Source organism: Lissotriton helveticus, chromosome 3_1 (assembly GCF_964261635.1).
Source record: "Lissotriton helveticus chromosome 3_1, aLisHel1.1, whole genome shotgun sequence".
Lineage (NCBI taxonomy): Eukaryota > Metazoa > Chordata > Amphibia > Caudata > Salamandridae > Lissotriton > Lissotriton helveticus.
Window position 1 is genome coordinate 759,388,705 of NC_136061.1, and position 18,972 is coordinate 759,407,676.

The 18,972-nt window shown below is 42.5% G+C and overlaps 1 protein-coding gene across 5 annotated transcripts in view; it reads left to right on the plus strand.

Annotated features, from left to right (window-relative positions):
- The window catches only part of SBF2 (SET binding factor 2), a 2,295,537-nt gene that overhangs the window by 1,903,122 nt on the left and 373,443 nt on the right, over window positions 1–18,972 (plus strand). For 4 of the 5 annotated variants that reach the window (XM_078680952.1, XM_078680953.1, XM_078680954.1 and 1 more), the window contains one exon: window positions 8,053–8,237. In XM_078680952.1, the coding sequence (XP_078537078.1) occupies window positions 8,053–8,237 (185 nt within the window). Of the gene's footprint in view, window positions 1–6,232; window positions 6,308–8,052; window positions 8,238–18,972 lie in introns of all 5 variants that reach the window. The other variant, XM_078680956.1, reaches the window with a different exon arrangement.

The window sequence follows — 18,972 nt, forward strand, 5'->3', positions numbered from 1 at the left end:
GGTAACTTCATGAGTAATCAGTCCTCACTTGGAACATGTTGTGAAGTTTCATTGGTATGTGACGCATAATTAAAATTGTTTAATCATAGGTTTTTTTTAAAGAGCTGTGTGCTGTCTTTCAGTTATTGTTGTTATCTTTTTGAAACATTTGAGAAGGTTAGAGCCAAGTCAGGTGTGGGACTGGGCAGAGGCCAACATTATTCAGTATGCAACTCCTTCTCTGCATGGACCTTCATGGAAAATAGATTTTAGGTGCTTCCTAAGTGCATGCAGTCACATTTTCCTTGGGGCACAGGAAAGTTGTTGGTGTTTGAGACGCTGGTTGGTTCATCGTCTGAAGGTTCGTCCTAGATGACAGGTAGCGGGCTAAGAAATTTACTGGCTCTTCACCCCACTACTCTTTGTGCATTGTGCTGTTACCTTTAAACTTGCTCTTTTGATTCACAGGGACCCTAATGACAGGTGTCAATTATGGCAGTATTTTATTGTGTTTGTAGAAATGAATCCCAACTCTCCCTGCTTGATTTTGTAGACCTTGCAGTCTGTCAATTTTCTTAGGTAGTTCAAGGAAAATATTGTTGTAGTCATCTAGCAATACCAACATCCGGACTGTAGTCCGTGGTAGCCAGGGGTCTGTTTGGAAAATTGAGAATTGAGAACTACAGTGATAATGCTGATTATGGCATTACCTTAAGGAATGACTGAAGGCTTGAAATTAATGTCTCCTAATTATTCAATTTGATGCTGATTTGTCACTATGCTCACAAGTCAGTAAACTGTCCTAGGTGTGCTTAGCTCTGTTAAAATGCTCCGCAAGATTCTGCCTCTACTTCCTATGAGCATGCGCTTATTGGTAGTTCAGACAGCAACCCAAGGCAGTTGGACAAAGGTAATTCATTTTTCCTGGGCTCTCCGGACCACTTAATAAAACTGCTGTATAAGGTTTAGACAGCCACAGCTCAGCTTGCCTTGTCTCTCCTTCATGGCTCCTCCACCATTGAAGCGCTAGAAAAATTGCATTGGCTGCTGACTCTAACAGGATCATATTTAAATCCTTATGTATGGTGCACTTAGCTGTTGCTTTGGGGACATTGCGCTGTTCAGAAGCCTTTCTTCTAATGGTTCCAAAGTTCCCCCAGTCTCGACTCGATGGAAGAGCATTTTTGGTCCAGGCAGCTCAACTCTAGAACAGGCTGACAGGGTTCATGCCTGGAAGGGCGACGCAGCTTAACTTTACGAGGTTACACAATTGGATTGATGAGATTGAGCAGACTCGGGAACCGCTAGCCATATTGTCACTCGACACGGAAAATCGTTAAAATCGATTGGGGTTTCTCCACCAGATGCCTAGGGCATTTGGATTTGGCATCTATTTCTCTAAATGAGTAGTGCTGCTCCACAGGTTACCAACAGCTGCAGTCAGGGTAAACGGAGAGTTATCAAACTCCTTTTCCATGGAAAGGAGCACAAGGCAGGGGTGTCCACTTCCCCCCGTCCCTTTGCATTATGCATAGAACCTCTGACGTGCTGGGTAGGGATACGGTACAAAAGGGGGTGGTGATGGACGGAGCATCTGAACCAATCAAACACTCACACCCAGTCAAAAGATCTGGGTTTGATCCATCACCGTTCTTTAGCCCACTCTGCCACCCCAGTTCAGACATGGCTCTATGCAAATCAGTCTGACCCTATGCCTCATGGGAACAGTCCAGCCCGAACTGCCAAGCCATACCTTCCCTGGACCGGAAACAAGCTTCCGAGGACCGGTTTCTGGCATAACAGCCGTCTTCAGCCCGGCTTGCTTGAATCCAGTGGCAAAGTGAGCAAGGGACTCACGTCTGAGCATACCCTGCCACACTTGTGGCGGCCAAAGCGGTACAAAAGGGGGTGGTGATGGACGGAGCATCTGAACCAATCAAACACTCACACCCAGTCAAAAGATCTGGGTTTGATCCATCACCGTTCTTTAGCCCACTCTGCCACCCCAGTTCAGACATGGCTATATGCAAATCAGTCTGACCCCGTGCCTCATGGGAACAGTCCAGCCCGAACTGCCAAGCCATGCCTTCCCTGGACCGGAAACAAGCTTCCGAGGACCGGTTTCTGGCATTACAGCCGTCTTCAGCCCGGCTTGCTTGAATCCAGTGGCAAAGTGAGCAAGGGACTCACGTCTGAGCATACCCTGCCACACTTATGGCGGCCAAAGCAGTACAAAAGTGGGTGGTGATGGACGGAGCATCTGAACCAATCAAACACTCACACCCAGTCAAAAGATCTGGGTTTGATCCATCACCGTTGTTTAGCCCACTCTGCCACCCCAGTTCAGACATGGCTATATGCAAATCAGTCTGACCCTGTGCCTCATGGGAACAGTCCAGCCCGAACTGCCAAGCCATGCCTTCCCTTAACCGGAAACAAGCTTCCGAGGACCGGTTTCTGGCATTACAGCCGTCTTCAGCCCAGTTTGCTTGAATCCAGTGGCAAAGTGAGCAAGGGACTCACGTCTGAGCATACCCTGCCACACTTGTATTGTATTGTATTGATGATTTGTAAAGCGCGTTGGCTACCCAGGGGCATCCCAGCGCTATAGAAAAGAGTGAGTTGGGCTGGAGAGGCTGGAGTAAGAGAAGCTGAGTGAAAAGTTAGATTGGAATTTTGCTGAAGAGCCAAGTTTTTAATAGTTTACTAAAGGTGAGAAGGTTAGGTTCTGATCTGATAGGGAGGGGAAGGGAGTTCCAGATCCTAGCCAGGTTGTAAGAAAGCGAGCGGCCTCCACATCTGGCCTTCCTAATGCGTGGTACTGAGGCGAGGTGGGAGGTCGTAGACCTGAGTGGGTGGGAGGGTAGATAGGCTTTCATCAGGGGGGAGTTAATAGAGGGGCCTGTGCCCCAGTAGGATCGGTGTGCGATGCACATGCTCTTAAATTCAATTCTGGATCTCACCGGGAGCCAGTGAAGATCCTTCAGTCTGGCTCTGACTGAAGTTCGGCGGGGGATATCCAGGAGGATTCTTGCCGCACAGTTTTGAATGACCTGGAGTCTGTTAAGTGTAGATTGTGGGGCCCCCAGATATAGGGCGTTTCCACAATCGAGACGGGAGAGGATCAGGCCTTGAACCATAATCCGTCTTGAATGGAACGGAAGGAGGGGGAGAATTTTGCGGAGAAGTCTCATCAGCCCAAGCAGGTGGTAGCAAGCTTGGTGGCTTGGTAGTTGAAGGTTAGAGTGTGGTCGAGCCAGATGCCTAAGCTCTTGATTTGGATGAGGATGAGGATTATGAATCCGAGGCGGTCCCGGGATGCTTGTTTCCGGTCCATGGAAGACATGGCTTGGCAGTTCGGGCTGGACTGTTCCCATGAGGCACAGGGTCAGACTGATTTGCATATAGCCATGTCTGAAATGGGGTGGCTGAGTGGGCTAAAGAATGGTGATGGATTAAACCCAGATCAGTTGACTGGGGGTGAGTGTTTGATTTGCTCAAACGCTCCGTCCATCATCCCCTTTTGTATCGCTTTGTTCGCCCTAAGTGTGGCAGGGTATGCTCAGACGTGAGTCCCTTGCTCACTTGGCCACTAGATTCAAGATAGCCTGGCTGATGAGGATTATGAATCCGAGGCCGGTCCCTGGATGCTTGTTTCCGGTCCATGGAAGACATGGCTTGGCAGTTCGGGCTGGACTGTTCCCATGAGGCACAGGGTCAGACTGATTTGCATATAGCCATGTCTGAAATGGGGTGGCTGAGTGGGCTAAAGAATGGTGATGGATTAAACCCAGATCAGTTGACTGGGGGTGAGTGTTTGATTGCTCAAACGCTCCGTCCATCATCCCCTTTTGTATCGGGTAGGGATACGGCAGATTTTACAGGATTTCCCAAGGTTAAGAGGCTACCATACCTTACAAGTCATTAGAGATGGATTCAGGTACCTAGGGATTAAAAAACACTTTTTGGAACAAAACAAAGAAGTTGCTCTCATTGAGTATCACACAGACACAAAGAAATGGAGGAAACTTCCTCTGTCCTGACGGGGAAAGTGGCAATATTGAAAATGGTCAAACTGCCCAAATTGTTCTGTCTACTGCACAACACACTATTCATAGTCCCAGGTACATACTTTGACAGGATCAGTAAGATCTCCAGGATTTTACTGGCTGATGGGGGTGCACCTCACTTGCACTACAGTGTTTAGAAAGATTAGTATATAACAGGGGTGGCCTTACTAGACATAAAGGCATATTGGCAGATGTCCCAACTACTGGCAATGAATGACTAGGGGTTTGCCGTGAAAGAAAACCCAGAAACCGGGCTAGAGGGAACAAAGATGGAAGAAAATACATCCATTCATTACATATATAACAACTGTTCGAGAAGGTCCCTCCTGGGACCAACTAGGGTCACCCTGGATGCCTGAGATAAAGTGGCCCAATTCTTGGGTTGGAGGAGCAAGGTGACCAAACACATGCCATTGTGGAAGGGAGACCTACGGAAAGAGGTTAGGAAATTATCTGGCCTCTGATGATGGGATGTGATAGGGATATCAATGCTGGGGGAGCTGGTGGACTCGGAGGGATTAAATCTTTCAGGGGGTAGAGTCAGCACTGCGGCCCGAATTGGTAAGGACAAGAGACACAGGATCAGGGCCTAAGGGCATTTAAAAGGTCTGAGAATGAAAGGGTCTGTCAGGAGAGACTATCATAGAGGTTTGAACTTATTTGTGACTCAAAGTGGGGGGGGAAGGAGCAAGTTGGCATACTGGCTGGGCAACAGTGGAGTCAGGAGTATGTATCCTGCAGTGGCCTGCATTGCGTGTGGTGGGCGGTCGCGGGGATGTTTTAAAGGGGGGGGGGGACGCGGGGAGGGGTGATCGGATTAAAAAATCAAAAAACTTAAACTTACCTTTAGGCTAGGTCCTGCTTCTCTGCTCTTGCTCTCCTGTCTCCCTCCAGGAACAGGAAGCAGACTGCCAGCCTCCCTCCCCTAAGCCAATCACAACGCTGCAATGCAGTGTTGTGATTGGTCTGAGCGCTGTGACACGGCGCTCAGCCAGGGGCTGGAGGGGTGGGCATGTTCTCCAAGCAAGCTGTAATGCAGCCTACATGGAGAACCAGGAAAGTGTGCATGACTGGTTTGGGCGGCCCGAGAGGGCTGACAAACAGTGGGCAAACCACTCCTCCACTGCCCTGCTCCGAGAGCAGAGCAGCCTCGCCCGTCTGTAAAGCAGCAGGACACGAAGCATGAAATGATAATAACTTAGTTATTTTCATTTTGTGTTTCTTCTTCACACTGCTTAAAATCAGATGTAATATTGGTGAGAAGATAATGTTATGGAGATTGGCTGTATCAATGCAGAAGTCAATTGATGTATCTTTTCAAAAACGCAGTATAAGTAGTAGAAAAAAATCACTCGACAACATGTTGCCTCTTCATTTTAACTCCGATTTTCTTAAGTTCAATAAAGCTCTCCAAAAAGACTTTATAAACAATAACCACTACGCTGCACTATATACTATTGCCAGCAACTATTAGTGCCACGAGTAGGACACCTTTCTAGGTAACAGTGCGCTCTACAAATATAATAATAAGTCAGTATATGAAAGTAGAGCAATTGATAATATCGTTCTCAGGTTGGAATTGCATTGATTTAATGTCTGTTTTTCCTGAAGCAGGAGTAAATGCTGTGGGTGCATTTCAAGCATTGCACACCTCAAATGTTGTGTACATACAAAACGGCAGTAGTGACAACCATTTATACATACATTTATGTTACCATTTATCAGGAGCCGTAATTTCTTTTAATTCGGTGTCGAGAGGTAAGAAAGGATGCTCTAGAGCTGCTGAATACACATTTCTTTTAAAGAGTCTTTAATGCTAGAAAGATTGAAATAAATTAGGCCCTTCTAAAGTTGTGAAAGCCTGAAATCTTTTTATGAATTAAGAAAATGTAAAACTATGAAAAATTCAAAGCTTTTATGTTTTAGAATGTTTAAAAAATTTAAACAATGCAGGTTTTAATACAGATTACGTGTCACCTTTGTTTTATAGTAGTATAAACAATATACAAGATATTTGTATTAGCAGGTGCATCACAGAGGAAGGACAGGATATATTTCCAGCACAAATAATAATGCCTTTCATTGTTTCCTTCAAAGTACTTTTTTCATGTTCACTTTCATATAACAACCTTGACTCCAATATTCTATCCCTTCTTTCATCTCTCTCTACTTTACTCTGACAGTCCTCGGGTACAGAGATAGATTTTTCCCTCATTCCAATCCAAAGTCAGCAGCTAAGGGAGGAGTCCACCATCAAGGTACTGATATATTTCATGACTCCGTCATCCCGAATACCGTATCACCATTCTGCCATCTGACAACTTAATGCACCATTTTTGAACCATGTGACCCTTCATTGCAGTATGTGGAGGTAGCCACAACTAGGCTGTTTGTGCTACCTGCACAATAGTGTTGTTCTAACTGTAGGGTGAGCCTATACAATTTAAGTAAGCTTTGTTATTGTCAATGTTATTGTCACAAATACCACGGTTTTATCCACCCATCAGTGGGTAATGAATCATCCTCCTGATACAGTATTTGAATGTGTAGAACCCTAATGTATGTTTGGATCTGCCAGAAATGGGGAGTGGGAAATGCACAAGTCACAAAGAACCAGATGGAGTATACTGTCTCAAGAATCTGTACTTTGGGTGGAGACACAATGGACTCACATAGTTGCCCGTCTCATCTTTGTCCTAGAGGGGAATAAAGAGGCACAGTAAGCAAGCAGATAGGAAAAGTGGCATACTAAGAGGTTGACAGGCCTCACTCTCCTCAGTTTACATGAATCTGTGTAACTTTTAAACTGCTAATAGCGCATGGCAGAAACAATTTGACTCAAACTGTCCGTGGAGGAATCCACATTATTATGCCAAATGTACAATGCCCATTTTGATTAGACGGGAAACTAGACAGCACCTTTGGGTTCCCTTTGCCCATGTTATTACGGTTGATAATGTGGTCTTGAGATGCAGGACTGTTTTTAGAGAGTAGGTTTAAGGTGTGTATTAAAAAGACAGCTTTTCACTCTAAAATGAGAACCTTTACTAGTTTGAATTTAGATACGGATTGTCAGTACTGATGTATTTGTATTTTTTAAAAATAATAAATAACAATTATCAGTACAGATTCGAGTTACACAGTGCCATATTGCAACAAAATAAAATGTGATGCAATTGTAAGATTGCAAGAGCAGGAAGAGGGGCGTGGATCTCAGTGACGCATAAGGAGTTCATATGAGAGAGAGAGAGAGAGATGGAGAACGCAAAGGTACACTGATTATAAAGTATAGGTGAATTGAAATTGTGGAAAGCCGAATTCCATTTTGTCATTGGTTAATTGTATGTCTATAGCTTCATTAATATAAAAAACTAAACTATTACATGTTGGTAACATGCAGTAAAATTGACAAAAACAAAAAGTCTGCAAGGGTTAATACTTTTTTTTTTATTACCCGATGCTCATTTGAAGGCAGAAAAGATGTGGTTTCTGTCATATTGTTAAGTAAAATAGTGCATGTTTTATAATATATAACTTCTTCAAGCAGCCAAATTAAGGCATCTCTTGATAGAATTTCATCACCATTCGCCCTAATTCATATGCATGTAATTTCATGATTCCAAATTAGTCTCAAAATGTCATTTATAAACCTCCATGACTGACATAATTCTTAGTTGTCATCTGAATATTTCTAATTTTTAATTAAACATTTTGTATGTAGAATGTTTTTCATTTTTGGTGTACTGTATAATTTTGTCGTTTATCATAAATACGTTTTACAGTTGTTTTTGTGTTACTTGTGTAGTAGTAAATGCTTAATACTTTCACGTAAGCATGTTTATTTGATTGGATATCTCTGAAAATTACATTTGTATAAAAATTCAAGAGCCAAGGTAAAATGACAAATATCACTTAATCTCCTGTTCGTTATGTCGAACTTAAACACAATGCAGTTAAAAAGTTACTTCATATGTCAACTTTTTTTTACACAAAAACCGTCCAGGTGTTTGGGCCAGTCTTCGTTCAAGCAATCGGTTTATTAGCTCTCCTACTCCTCATGTTGACGTGGGGGCAAGACTTGCGGGAAGAGATCACTCATCCTCTGTGACGGACAGTGCTTCTTTTCAAAACCACCTCCTCAAACGCCAAGCAGCCCTTTACATTTTTGGGGAAAAATCTCAATTAAGGGTAAGTTTGCTTCCATAAAATACCTGTGAATACATGAACGGTATAGTGGGTGGGTTGAATTTGCAGTATGCAATATTATAATTACAAGTTGCCCTATAATTGATTAATTCAAAATATAAACCTTTGTCTTGTGCTCTGTGACTGTGGGCAGCTTCCTGTTTCTCTTTGTTTGATGTGGCACTTAAAATGGTGAGCTTAGAGAAATATAGGGATCACCTTCAGGGTTTAAAAAAAAACATGGACTTGCTTTCATAGTATGTTCTAGTGCTTTTCCGTAGCTGAATCCAGTAAGCAGCAGCTAAATTAAGGACTGCCTAGTTAGTTAACTGTAGAAACCAAATCCTGATGCTCATCCTTATAAGTTTCTGAGATGATGAATGAGTTCAACCATTTATTGGATTTGAAATCAGTGAAAAGAGGTATTGTACGCGAGAGGTGATGAAAAATGCAAAGCATTTCGTTTGTAGACTTCAGGAAGTAGAGGATACTTGGAAGGTTAACTCTATAATGGAGAAAATGTTATGAGAAAACTAGTTCAAATGCTACGATTGTTATTGCTTTGAGAAATGCTATATTCCCTCTGGTACACATACTGAGGCAGGCATAATTGGTAGTCCCCATCCTGCTGACTGCTGTGCACACTGAAATTAAACATTTAAAACAGATTTCTTGCACAAGTTTATAAGGAATTTTCTAATGTTTTAGCCCTTATTTGTTTCATGTTTTTATACAACAAAAGTATACAAACAAATGTTCCTCTGGAAAGATGTAAGTTGCACATATTAGTTGATTTCAAAACCCTGGAGGGATGCAACCCCATGCATTAGTTGCATATCTATCTCACTCTTATAGATTGATGTCACAGTCATTACAAACATTTGCTGCCAGATTAGAGCCATCATTTTTAAAAATATTGCTCACTTGCAGACCAGCATTATAAAAGATCACTATGAGAGTATCACTATTCTGGAATGCAGTAGTCATGTACTGAATTCAAATAGAGAATCATTGATGCTGGGAAAACATGTTAATCTGAATTGTATATATTTCGGGTTAGTATTCAAAAATAATTATTTTTGATTGGGATTTATTCATTTCTTTGCAACATTTTACAGGAATGAAAGGGTGAAAATATGTGGCACAAATAGAAATTCAAGAAACATTCAGACTAGAGGAGTGAGAATGGCGGGCACTTTGGCCATATATATTCAGCCTTGCCACAGATCCCTTGACTTCAGCCATTAGAAGGAAATACACTGTGTTCTATCTTGTGTTGTTGCATGGAGGTTAAAACATAATGTTCGAGGCATATGAGCTGTAGATCGTATACTTGTGACTAGTTCGCCATCCGGTGTTGGGCTTGGATGTTTGCACTTTGTTTTTCTCTTGGAAGAAGCCTTTTGTAGTCATGAGGTAGGTGACTCGTCCTTTGGATGATAGCGTGCATGGGCATCGACTCCATCTCCAGATTGTTTTGCCATGGAGGGTTGTGATGGAGTTAGTAAGAAATAGAAAAGGATGTCCATGTGTAATGTATCTAAGTAAGATAGTACTGGAACAGATAGAGGTACCTGGGGAGGCGGGTGGGCGTATACGAATCTACAGCTCTACATGCCAAGAACAGATGCATACTGGTAAGTAGCATTTTCCGTTCGAGGCATATGAGCTGTGGATCGTATACTTGTGCATAGACTACACAGCAGTTACCTTCTTAGCGGTGGCTACCTGTATCTGTTGCCGTGGTTTGAAAAAGTGTTCTTAATACAGACTGGCCCACACTAGCTTGTTGTTTCGCTTACACGTCTACACAATAGTGTTTTGTGAACGTGTGTAGTGTAGACCAAGTTGCTGCTTTGCAGACGTCACCTAGGGGAATGTTCCCTAAAAATGCCATGGATGCCCCTAGTTTACGTGTGGAGTGAGCTCTAGGGGAAATGGTTAAGGTGCGTTTGGCTTTAGCATAGCATATTTGGATGCATTTAACAATCCACCTTGCAATCCCTGATTTAGAGATTGGATTGCCTCTAAATATGTATTTATTTAAGGGTTTTATATATAGTGCTGGCCAGACCACGAGCGCTTTACATCATGATCACTCGTCAGATACTTAGACGATACTTAGACATACTAGTATATACAATGGCTCCAGGCGTATTATAGTAATATCGTCGTAGAGCACACAATGTCACTTGTAGGGTATGTTATCACAGTAGTATGTACACGGTCTTGTCATCCGAGAGAGCACAGTGACTCGTGACGGGATTGGCCCAGGGTGAGAGGGGACAGTGGGGAATAGGAGATAGTGAGGTAGAGCTCTTAATGTCAGAGTGTCTTGTGAGCAGTTGTGGGCCTACTTCGATGGTTAGGTTGTAGCTATCCATACTGGAGAGATTGGTTGAGGAAGAGTTCTTTGAGCTGCCTTTTGAATTGCAGGTAGGAGGGGTTGGTCCTGATGTGGACTGGTATGGAGTTCCAAATTTTGGGAGCATTTCTTGTGAAGGATTGTGATGCGTTTATTTGTTTGCGAGTTCTTGGAGGGATAAGGAGTAGGGGGTTGGTATTGCTTAGGCTTCTTGTCTGACCGTCCTTCTGGAGTTGTGCGGCCAGGTAGGCGGGTTTGACTGTGTGCAGTGCTTTGTGGGTGAGGCAGGTGGTTTTGAAATTGGCCCTCATTTCGATTGGAAGACATTTGAGCTCTCTGACCGCTGGGGAGATGCTTTCATATTTTTTTACTCCGGTTACCATTCTAGCTGCTGCGTTCAGGGTTGATCTGAGGGGAGCTAGGTGAGATTTAGCTGATCCTGTGAGGGTTGCAATCCCGTAGTCCAATCTGGACAGCACCAGGGTTTGAGTAGCTTGTTTGAGGTCGTTCTGAGGGATGAAGGGTTTTATTTTGTTGAGTAGTTTCAGGTTGAGAAAGGCTTTTTTCGAGGTGTTCTTAATGTGTTTGTTCAAGTCTAATTTGGGGTCCAGGGTGATTCCTAGCGATTTAGCAGAGTCTGCTAAGGTAAGGTTGTAGTTGAGCACATCAATCGCTTTTAGCCATTCTAAGATTTGTCATTTTTTCTCATCATTAGAGATTAGGAGGATTTCTGTCTTGGCTTGATTGAGTTTTAGGTGGTTGTGTGATAGCCAGCGTTGGACTTCTCTTAGAGTGCCGTTCAGTCCAGATATATCTGAGTATCATCTGCATAGAGGTGAAAGGGAATGTTGTATTTTTTGAGTATGGTGGTGAGGGGTTCCATGTATATGTTGAAACGTTGCGGGAGAGTACTTATCCTTGGGGGACGTCCCTGCTAACTGGGTGTGGGTCCGTTGAGAGGTTTTTAATTTTTATACTTTGGGTGCGGTTCTGTAGAAAAGAGGTGAACCATTGTAGTACCATCTGTTCAGCTCCAGGCCTTTCTTGAAGTGCCTTGATGAGTAGATTGTGGTCAACCGTATCGAAGGCTGCCGAAAGGTCCAGGCGTATGAGTAGGCAACATGGCCAGTATCAAGAGATGTGCATATCATCTATTATGTTTAGGATCGCTGTCTCAGTACTGCATCCTTTTCTGAAGCCTGATTGGTGAGCGTCTAGGTGGTTGGTGTTGTCTAGGTGTTGGGTGAGTTTGAGGAGAATACATCTTTCCAGGATTTTCGCTAGGAGAGGGAGATTGGAGACAGGTCTGAAGTTATTTAGATTGTTTGAGTTCGTGCCTGTTTTTTTTTTTCAGTAGAGGTGTGACTTGGCCGCTTTTGAGACAGTCCGGCATGACTCCAGTACTCAAGGAGCTGTTTATGATCTTGGTCCAGTGCGGGGCTAGTGAGAGTTTGAGATTTTTGGCCATTTGGCCCGGGATGGGATCCAGGACGTGTGCTGAGGGTTTGGAGGTGGAAATCATTTTGATGACCTCTGCTTCGGAGATGGGGTTGAAAGAGTTCCATAATTTAGGGGCGTGCTTGAGTGTGGGATCATCTTTTGTGTCTGTGGGTGATTTGCTGTTTGGTGGTCTGCTTTGAAGGACCAAGGAGAGTTCTATCTTGGTGATTTTGTCATTGAAGAAATTGGCAAAGTTTTCACACAGGTCTTTTGAGGCCACAACTTAAGTCGAAGTGGGCTTGGAGGTTTGTTGTCTGATGAGATTGAAAAGTTCTCTTGGTCTATTTTTTGCCTTGCGAAAGAAGGGAGCTTTTTACTTTCATTATTTGGTTTTTGTATTTTCTTCGTACTGATTTGAGTCTTGCTTGTAGTGTTGAGGATTTTTTTTTTTTTTTGCCAGAGTCTTTGTTGCTCTTAGTTCTCTTCTTTGGAAGTTAATGTCTGTGCTTCTGACTTTTTTCAGTTTCAAGGTTGCTATTTGGTCCATAATGGAAGTCATAGTAGAGCTATAGTGGGAGGTGAGTTCTGTTGTTGAGAGCTCATTGGAATTGTTGGGGAGGAGGGAGCTTACCCTACCTTCCAGGACTGGAAGGGGAATCGGACTTCGATTTCTTGCTCCGCGTGGGGGGGTCCTTCGTGTGTGGCTGTGATAGGACCCTTTGGTTCGTGTGAAACAGAATGAGATGGTGGTCAGACCAGTCAACAGGCAGGGTGTGGTTAATGGATACTATGTCAGTTTGAGTGATAATGACATCGAGGATTGAGCCTTTGTTGAAGGAGCTGAATGAATATCACTACCATTTTGACAAAGGTTAACTTGAAATACAGAGCAAAAGGGGTTTTGAAGCAGTTACTGTGGGTAAAAATTAAATCTCTGATTTTGTGTGCACTCTTAAAGTATCAATTTCAGCATCCCTTTTGACTAAGCATCTTAAATTAATCTTCATGGTTCCCAATCTTTTTATGTGGGGCTAAGTAGTGACCAAATATATCTTTTTTATGAGTACTCTGGATAAGGAAAAGGTTTTTTCTAGATATAAACAAAAATATTTTTATTACGAGAGTACTACATGAGACTGAGTTGGTATAAACTGAAGCAAAGTACTTCTATAGCTGCTTAGTGAATACCTAAACCTTGCTATTTCTGACATTTAAAATATTTACTAAAGCTGTTAAGGGTCTTTATAATAATTAAACTCCTCTTCGTTCTCTGACATCCATAGCTCATGGCTGTAAGACTATGATGGTGTCAACAACTGTTAAAACATACAAATTGGTGATAACATATAGTTAATAAAGGTGAAAAAGATTTATTGCATTCTGATGCTTCTGTCTGGGGTAATCATGCAGAAAAATTAAATGATGGATTGCATTTTTGAACAATGCAAAATAGAGTTGCTGTGCTTTGGTGGTAATATGAGGTGAGAAAAGATGGTTTTCTTTGGGGTTCTTTAATTAAAATATAAGTTGGATGAAGGTGAGATGATGATTAACAGACATATTTTTTCACATATTCTCTGCAATAATCCCAAGTGGTATCCTGGATACTCCATGGTTATTTAAATTGAGTAAAAGTATTCTTAATTATGCATCCAGATAATCTCAGTATATGATTCTGCTAGATGCGTATTTTTTTTTTTTACGGATTTTTATATAGCACGAACTTGACCCGAATCGGGTATCAGAGCGCTTTACATAGCACCACTTGCGTTACATGAGGACACATTCATTTTTTTTGTTTTTTTTTGTTAGGCATTGGGAGATTGTGATTTGCCCAGAATCACAGGATGTTCAGCATCGTTGCCAAGACTCGAACCCAGTTCCCCAGATTGGAGTACGACCGCCCGGGCCGTTAGGCTAACTCCTCTCCCAAATTAAATGTGCAAAAGTGCTATGGTCTCCAGTGGAGATAGACTGCAAATTGTAAATTGCAAGTCAATAATTGAAAGTAAAATGCTACTTACCAAATTATAGTATTATCCATATTTTGGATACCTTTCCTTTTTTGCCAAACTGGGGCTTATGTTGGTCCTGCTGAAAAGCCTGCTGTAGGAATGAGGGAAGATGGCTGATGTTTGAGTGAGGTTTTTGGCCACATAAATATGGCCATTAGTGCTAAATTGAATTGCCATTGGCTCTTGCCTACAGTTAATTGTAGATTGTTCTCACAATTTGACGTGTCCAAAATAAGTGAGTAACACCTGATTAGTAGCTTCTAAGAAGGAGCCATTGAAGGTGTGGAATTCTATTTCAAATCTTAAATAGAAAAGTAATTTGTTTTGATCTTTTAAGCCATCTCCATCATGATCACTCTTGAAATCAAACCTTATATAAGTGTTTCCCTACTATTTGTATTAGACCACCATCTTCCTGACCGCAGTGAAAAGAGGCTCACTTTCAAAATATATATAGCATGTGTTTCTGAAAGGTATTGATACTCATTTAAGCCTACAAGTATTCCAAATTAGTTATGTAACTCTGTCATATTCTCTTACAATATTTCAGAAGCAGGTTTCTTTCTGCTGAAACTTGTTAGTGATTGACTTAGACATGTAATTAATGTGCAATATGGAAGAATAAATTGGTAGCTATAGCAGTATGCAGACATATATTTCAGACGGCTGATTCTTAAAGTGCAGTACAGATACTGCAGGAATCTGGCTTTTTATGTGATATATCAAGAAGTTGGCAGGAGTCCAGGCGTTCCCTTGTTAGTGGATAGGAGCTTGCAATGCAATCCCAAAGGGCTCTATTAGGGGTGGTGTGGTTAAGCAGCTTTAGGCTTAACACAGATGAGTGCAAGACATTTGGAAATGCACACAATGCTCAATAACTGACGCAAACGACTCAAGAATTTATAAAAATACCAAGTACCTTTATATATGCTTAGGAATCAGAGAAAAATCATTCAGGTATGTACGTTTTTAAATATAAATTCTTTTCACTTTAAAAAGTGGGCACATTGCAATTTCTGAGTTCTGCTGTGTTATCCTATGGAAAGAAGAATAATTTCTGCAAACAGGTACAGTACATCGACATACATGACCAATCTTCAGGAGTTAAGGTGAATGGTGGGCAAGGTCCAAGGCAGCACCAGCAGTACACCACCAGTGACACGAGGTCGGCTGGGTGCATGGTGTAAATCAGCATCAGGAACCCACTGCCGATCGGTCACTGTACAAAGAGGCTGCAGGCTCTGGCTAGGAATCCAGCCAGGCTGAACCAGCTAGTGGGCTTAAGCCTTGCAATGCTCAGGGACGGGGGGATACTTTCGGTCCTCTTCTCCAAGGCCATACTGAATTTAGGGATGTTAGAGAGTGTATGGTAGCAGCCAATAGGCTACTGACCCTATATGACCACTTCCTGTGGGAAGTCGGCATGACCCTGTCCCAGTAGCCCTAAGTATGCCATCACAAAGATGGCTATGTCTGAAAAATCGTGTCCTCCTCACAGTAACCCACCTTAGGAGGGGCACTAGCCTGCAGATGGCACGCCTACCTGACCTGCTAATTTTCTCGCCTGTCCAGGTGTTTAGGGAGGTTATGGACAAAGGGAGATGGTTTCCTCTGTTCTTGAGGGGAGCCAGATTCGCATTCCAAAAGTGGCAACTCTGTGAAGCTTGCCACCCCAAGAAGGCTAATTAGGTCATCCTGTGGGAGGAAGCGTTACACCCTCTTCCTGGATAGGCTTTTGTTCTGGGTCTCCTGAGAGCATAAGGCTCTTACCCTGGGAGGTCAGAACAGTGTCTCGGGTGGCAGGCTGGCAAAGACCAGTGTGCAAGGACACCAGAGGATGGTACGTTTTCAGGGGCACCTCTTGGGGTGCATGTATTGGTAAATCCAAAACGGGCATCAGTGTGGGTTTACCAATACGAGATATTTGATACCAAACATCCCTATTTTCAATGTAGCCTTCCACCACATGTCTTAAGATGGCATCCCTGATCACTTGTACTGGCAGTAATAGGACTGACCAACACAAGTCAAGTCAAGGAAATTGATTAAGCGCACATATCACCCGGGAGTCTTTATGGTGCTTGCGTACGACTCCACTGGAGCTGGAGGTCAGATAAAGGGACGTTATAGATGGTCAAATAACCAGGTTTTTAATTCCTTGTGGAATCGATTATGATCTGTTATGGAGAGTAATTGAAATGGAAGTTTATTCCAGAGAGTGGGTTCAAGAAAAGAGAAAGATCTTCCGCCATTCCTGGTGGTATGAATTTTACGTGGGGTATGAAGAGATTTGGTGCTTGACCTGAGCGTCCTAGTTGGCTAGTACCAGCTGAGTTTTTTACGAAGTAGCTTGGCTCGTTTCCGTACATGTTCTTGTGCACTATACAGATGATCTTGAAACAGATTTGCTTCCTAATGGGGAGCCAGTGGAGAGTTTTCAAACTAGGCGCTGATGGAGACCTAGAAGGGAGTACAAGTCTGGCAGCAGTATTTTGCAAGACTTGAAGCCTAGAGTAGAGCTCTTCATTGATTAAGGCAAACAGCGCATTTCCATAATCGATACAGCTTATGATTAGTCCCGGGACAAATGGTTTCCTCGATTCAGTTGGGATCCATTAAATTCTTTTTCGTAGACTGTGCATTATTCCATAACAGGTGCCGATTATATGGGGATAACACTGGGGCATATATTTTCATGCAGGTATGCCCTCACATGCCCTTTCAGGCTTGCTGTAGAGTTGACGTACAAATATCACTTGCAGTGTTAGGGGACATGGCACGCAGGGATGTGTGAAAAGAGTCAAGCAGCAAAGATGCTTGAATTAACTGTAGCAAAGTTGCTTGAATTAACTGTGGCTCCAGGACACTACAAGCTGAATGATGTTTCTGCACTCAGTAATAACCCCGAGCCCAGAAACATGGCTTCCGGTTAACCATGGACGGATCTATACACGGTCAACCCATGGATAGTTCTAGGAAAGGGTTTCAGACTAAGGTGCAGCCCAGTCTTGTCCAACCACCCTCTTTCTGTTCCATGGGCAGTATCGATCACGCTTTCCCCAGCAATGCCTTCCTGTGCCCTCTGTCCACACTCATTCCCCAGCACTTCACTGCTGTTATTTACCAGTTGGTAAAAACAAGTGATTATATTGGGCCAGGAAGCAGGAATGTCATGCATAAAAGAGTGTGATATGGTAAAGAAATGTTAATCCCTATTCAAGGGTTAGTTACATATAATTGCCGTTATTTGGAATAAGATCCTAGCCCAATGATATCCTCTCTCAACTTATAATTGGCTGCTGGTAATGAGGCCCTTAGTGTTCAGAGAAGGCCTATTTTGCATGTTTACTGTTAAACTATGGCAGTTGTGGAAACCTTGTTACTTTTTGTTATTCTTGTATTTCGTATGAGCTCTTCATTCAGTTCAACATGATGATCCCTAATCTTGTTGATAAACCCTAAATGTAAATTCTTGACTTAATTTTCTTCATTTGAAAATGTCTTCATTAGTAGCCATTTCCTCTTCCTGATGAGTTTGTGAACTCAAAGCTTTTTCTGTATTGGATGGACTTGGTGTTGTTCACAGATAGGATTCTCACTACCTGCTCTTCCTTCTTTCTACAGGTAGTATTAGAATCCAGTGGATAGAATTCCTTCATCAAAGACCTTATCTATGACCATTCTCAGCAAAAGACAAGCATTTCAGAAAACTGAGAGTTAAGACATCCTCCGAGCTCCTATGTCACCTGTCTTTGAGAATGCTTTCTGCAAGGTGTCTTTTATAGATGCCACCATTAGCTGAACCATATGTTGTATTTCTTACTGTTACGACGACGGTCATTGTGTAACGATACCCATGTTCATTTGACTGGAGTTTAGACCAGGGATCTCCAACTCTTTTTGTGATAAGAGCTACTTAGGTTTAATGAAAATCATTCAGAGCTACTAATATTATTAGTATTGTAATAGTGACTTCACAGACAAGATTACACCAGTGGCCACCATATCCAAGATTACTAGCAGTGATCACCTCAGTGCATTGGGCAGGGTTGCCAGCAGAAAAGGCTTTGTCAATTTAGAGTGCCTCTACATGGGTGATACATTACATCCATAACTGCAATACCCCTGGAACCAAGGTAATAATGTCAGTAATAAGCCTCCCAAATGCAACGTGATTAATCACTCCAAAATCAGTTTAAAATATATTTTAGAAATGTTGCCTTTTTTTCTATACACATCTACTTATGAATTCCAAATATACAAACATTCCTGTCTCCAGTTCACTCTCTCAGTTTTGGTATACATTTTAATTCAACCAAACAAGAGCTTCTAATATAGTAGTTGTGCTACGCAGAGGCGTGCTGCCTTGCAGGTAGCTGGAAAGTTACCAGTAGCTCACAAGAATTTTGTTGGGGAAGCCTGGTTCAGACTGATTTCCTGGAATTATAGGAAAGCATTTCAATTAAAATGATGGATGGAGCAGCTATGTAGGTTATCCCTTATACATTCTGTAAGCCATACTCCGCGTGCTGCAGTAAAAATCCATGTTTAGCTAAGCTGCTTAGTACAACTCTGTTTCCTTGAAGATATTCCAGTTATGCAATTGTTGTTTAAGAGCTGGCAATATAAATGAACCAGATGACTAAGTAAGAAAAGGTTATTCATTGTAGTAACTCTGTACTGCCTGTCTTTGAGCTGTATCCATTTCCAATGCCAGCCCTCTTTCCTGCACTCACCTGTGGCACACACTCATGCCAATTTCTGAGTCGTGTTAGGGTTGAGCAAGAGAAGTGCATGTTTGAAGGTATGATGCAATGTTAATACTGTGTCCGTGTGTGGTCCTCCATGCTTTATCTCAAGTGTCACAAGAATTGACTACTTTTGTAGTATGCGAGTTACCTTTTTTATTAACCCTGCT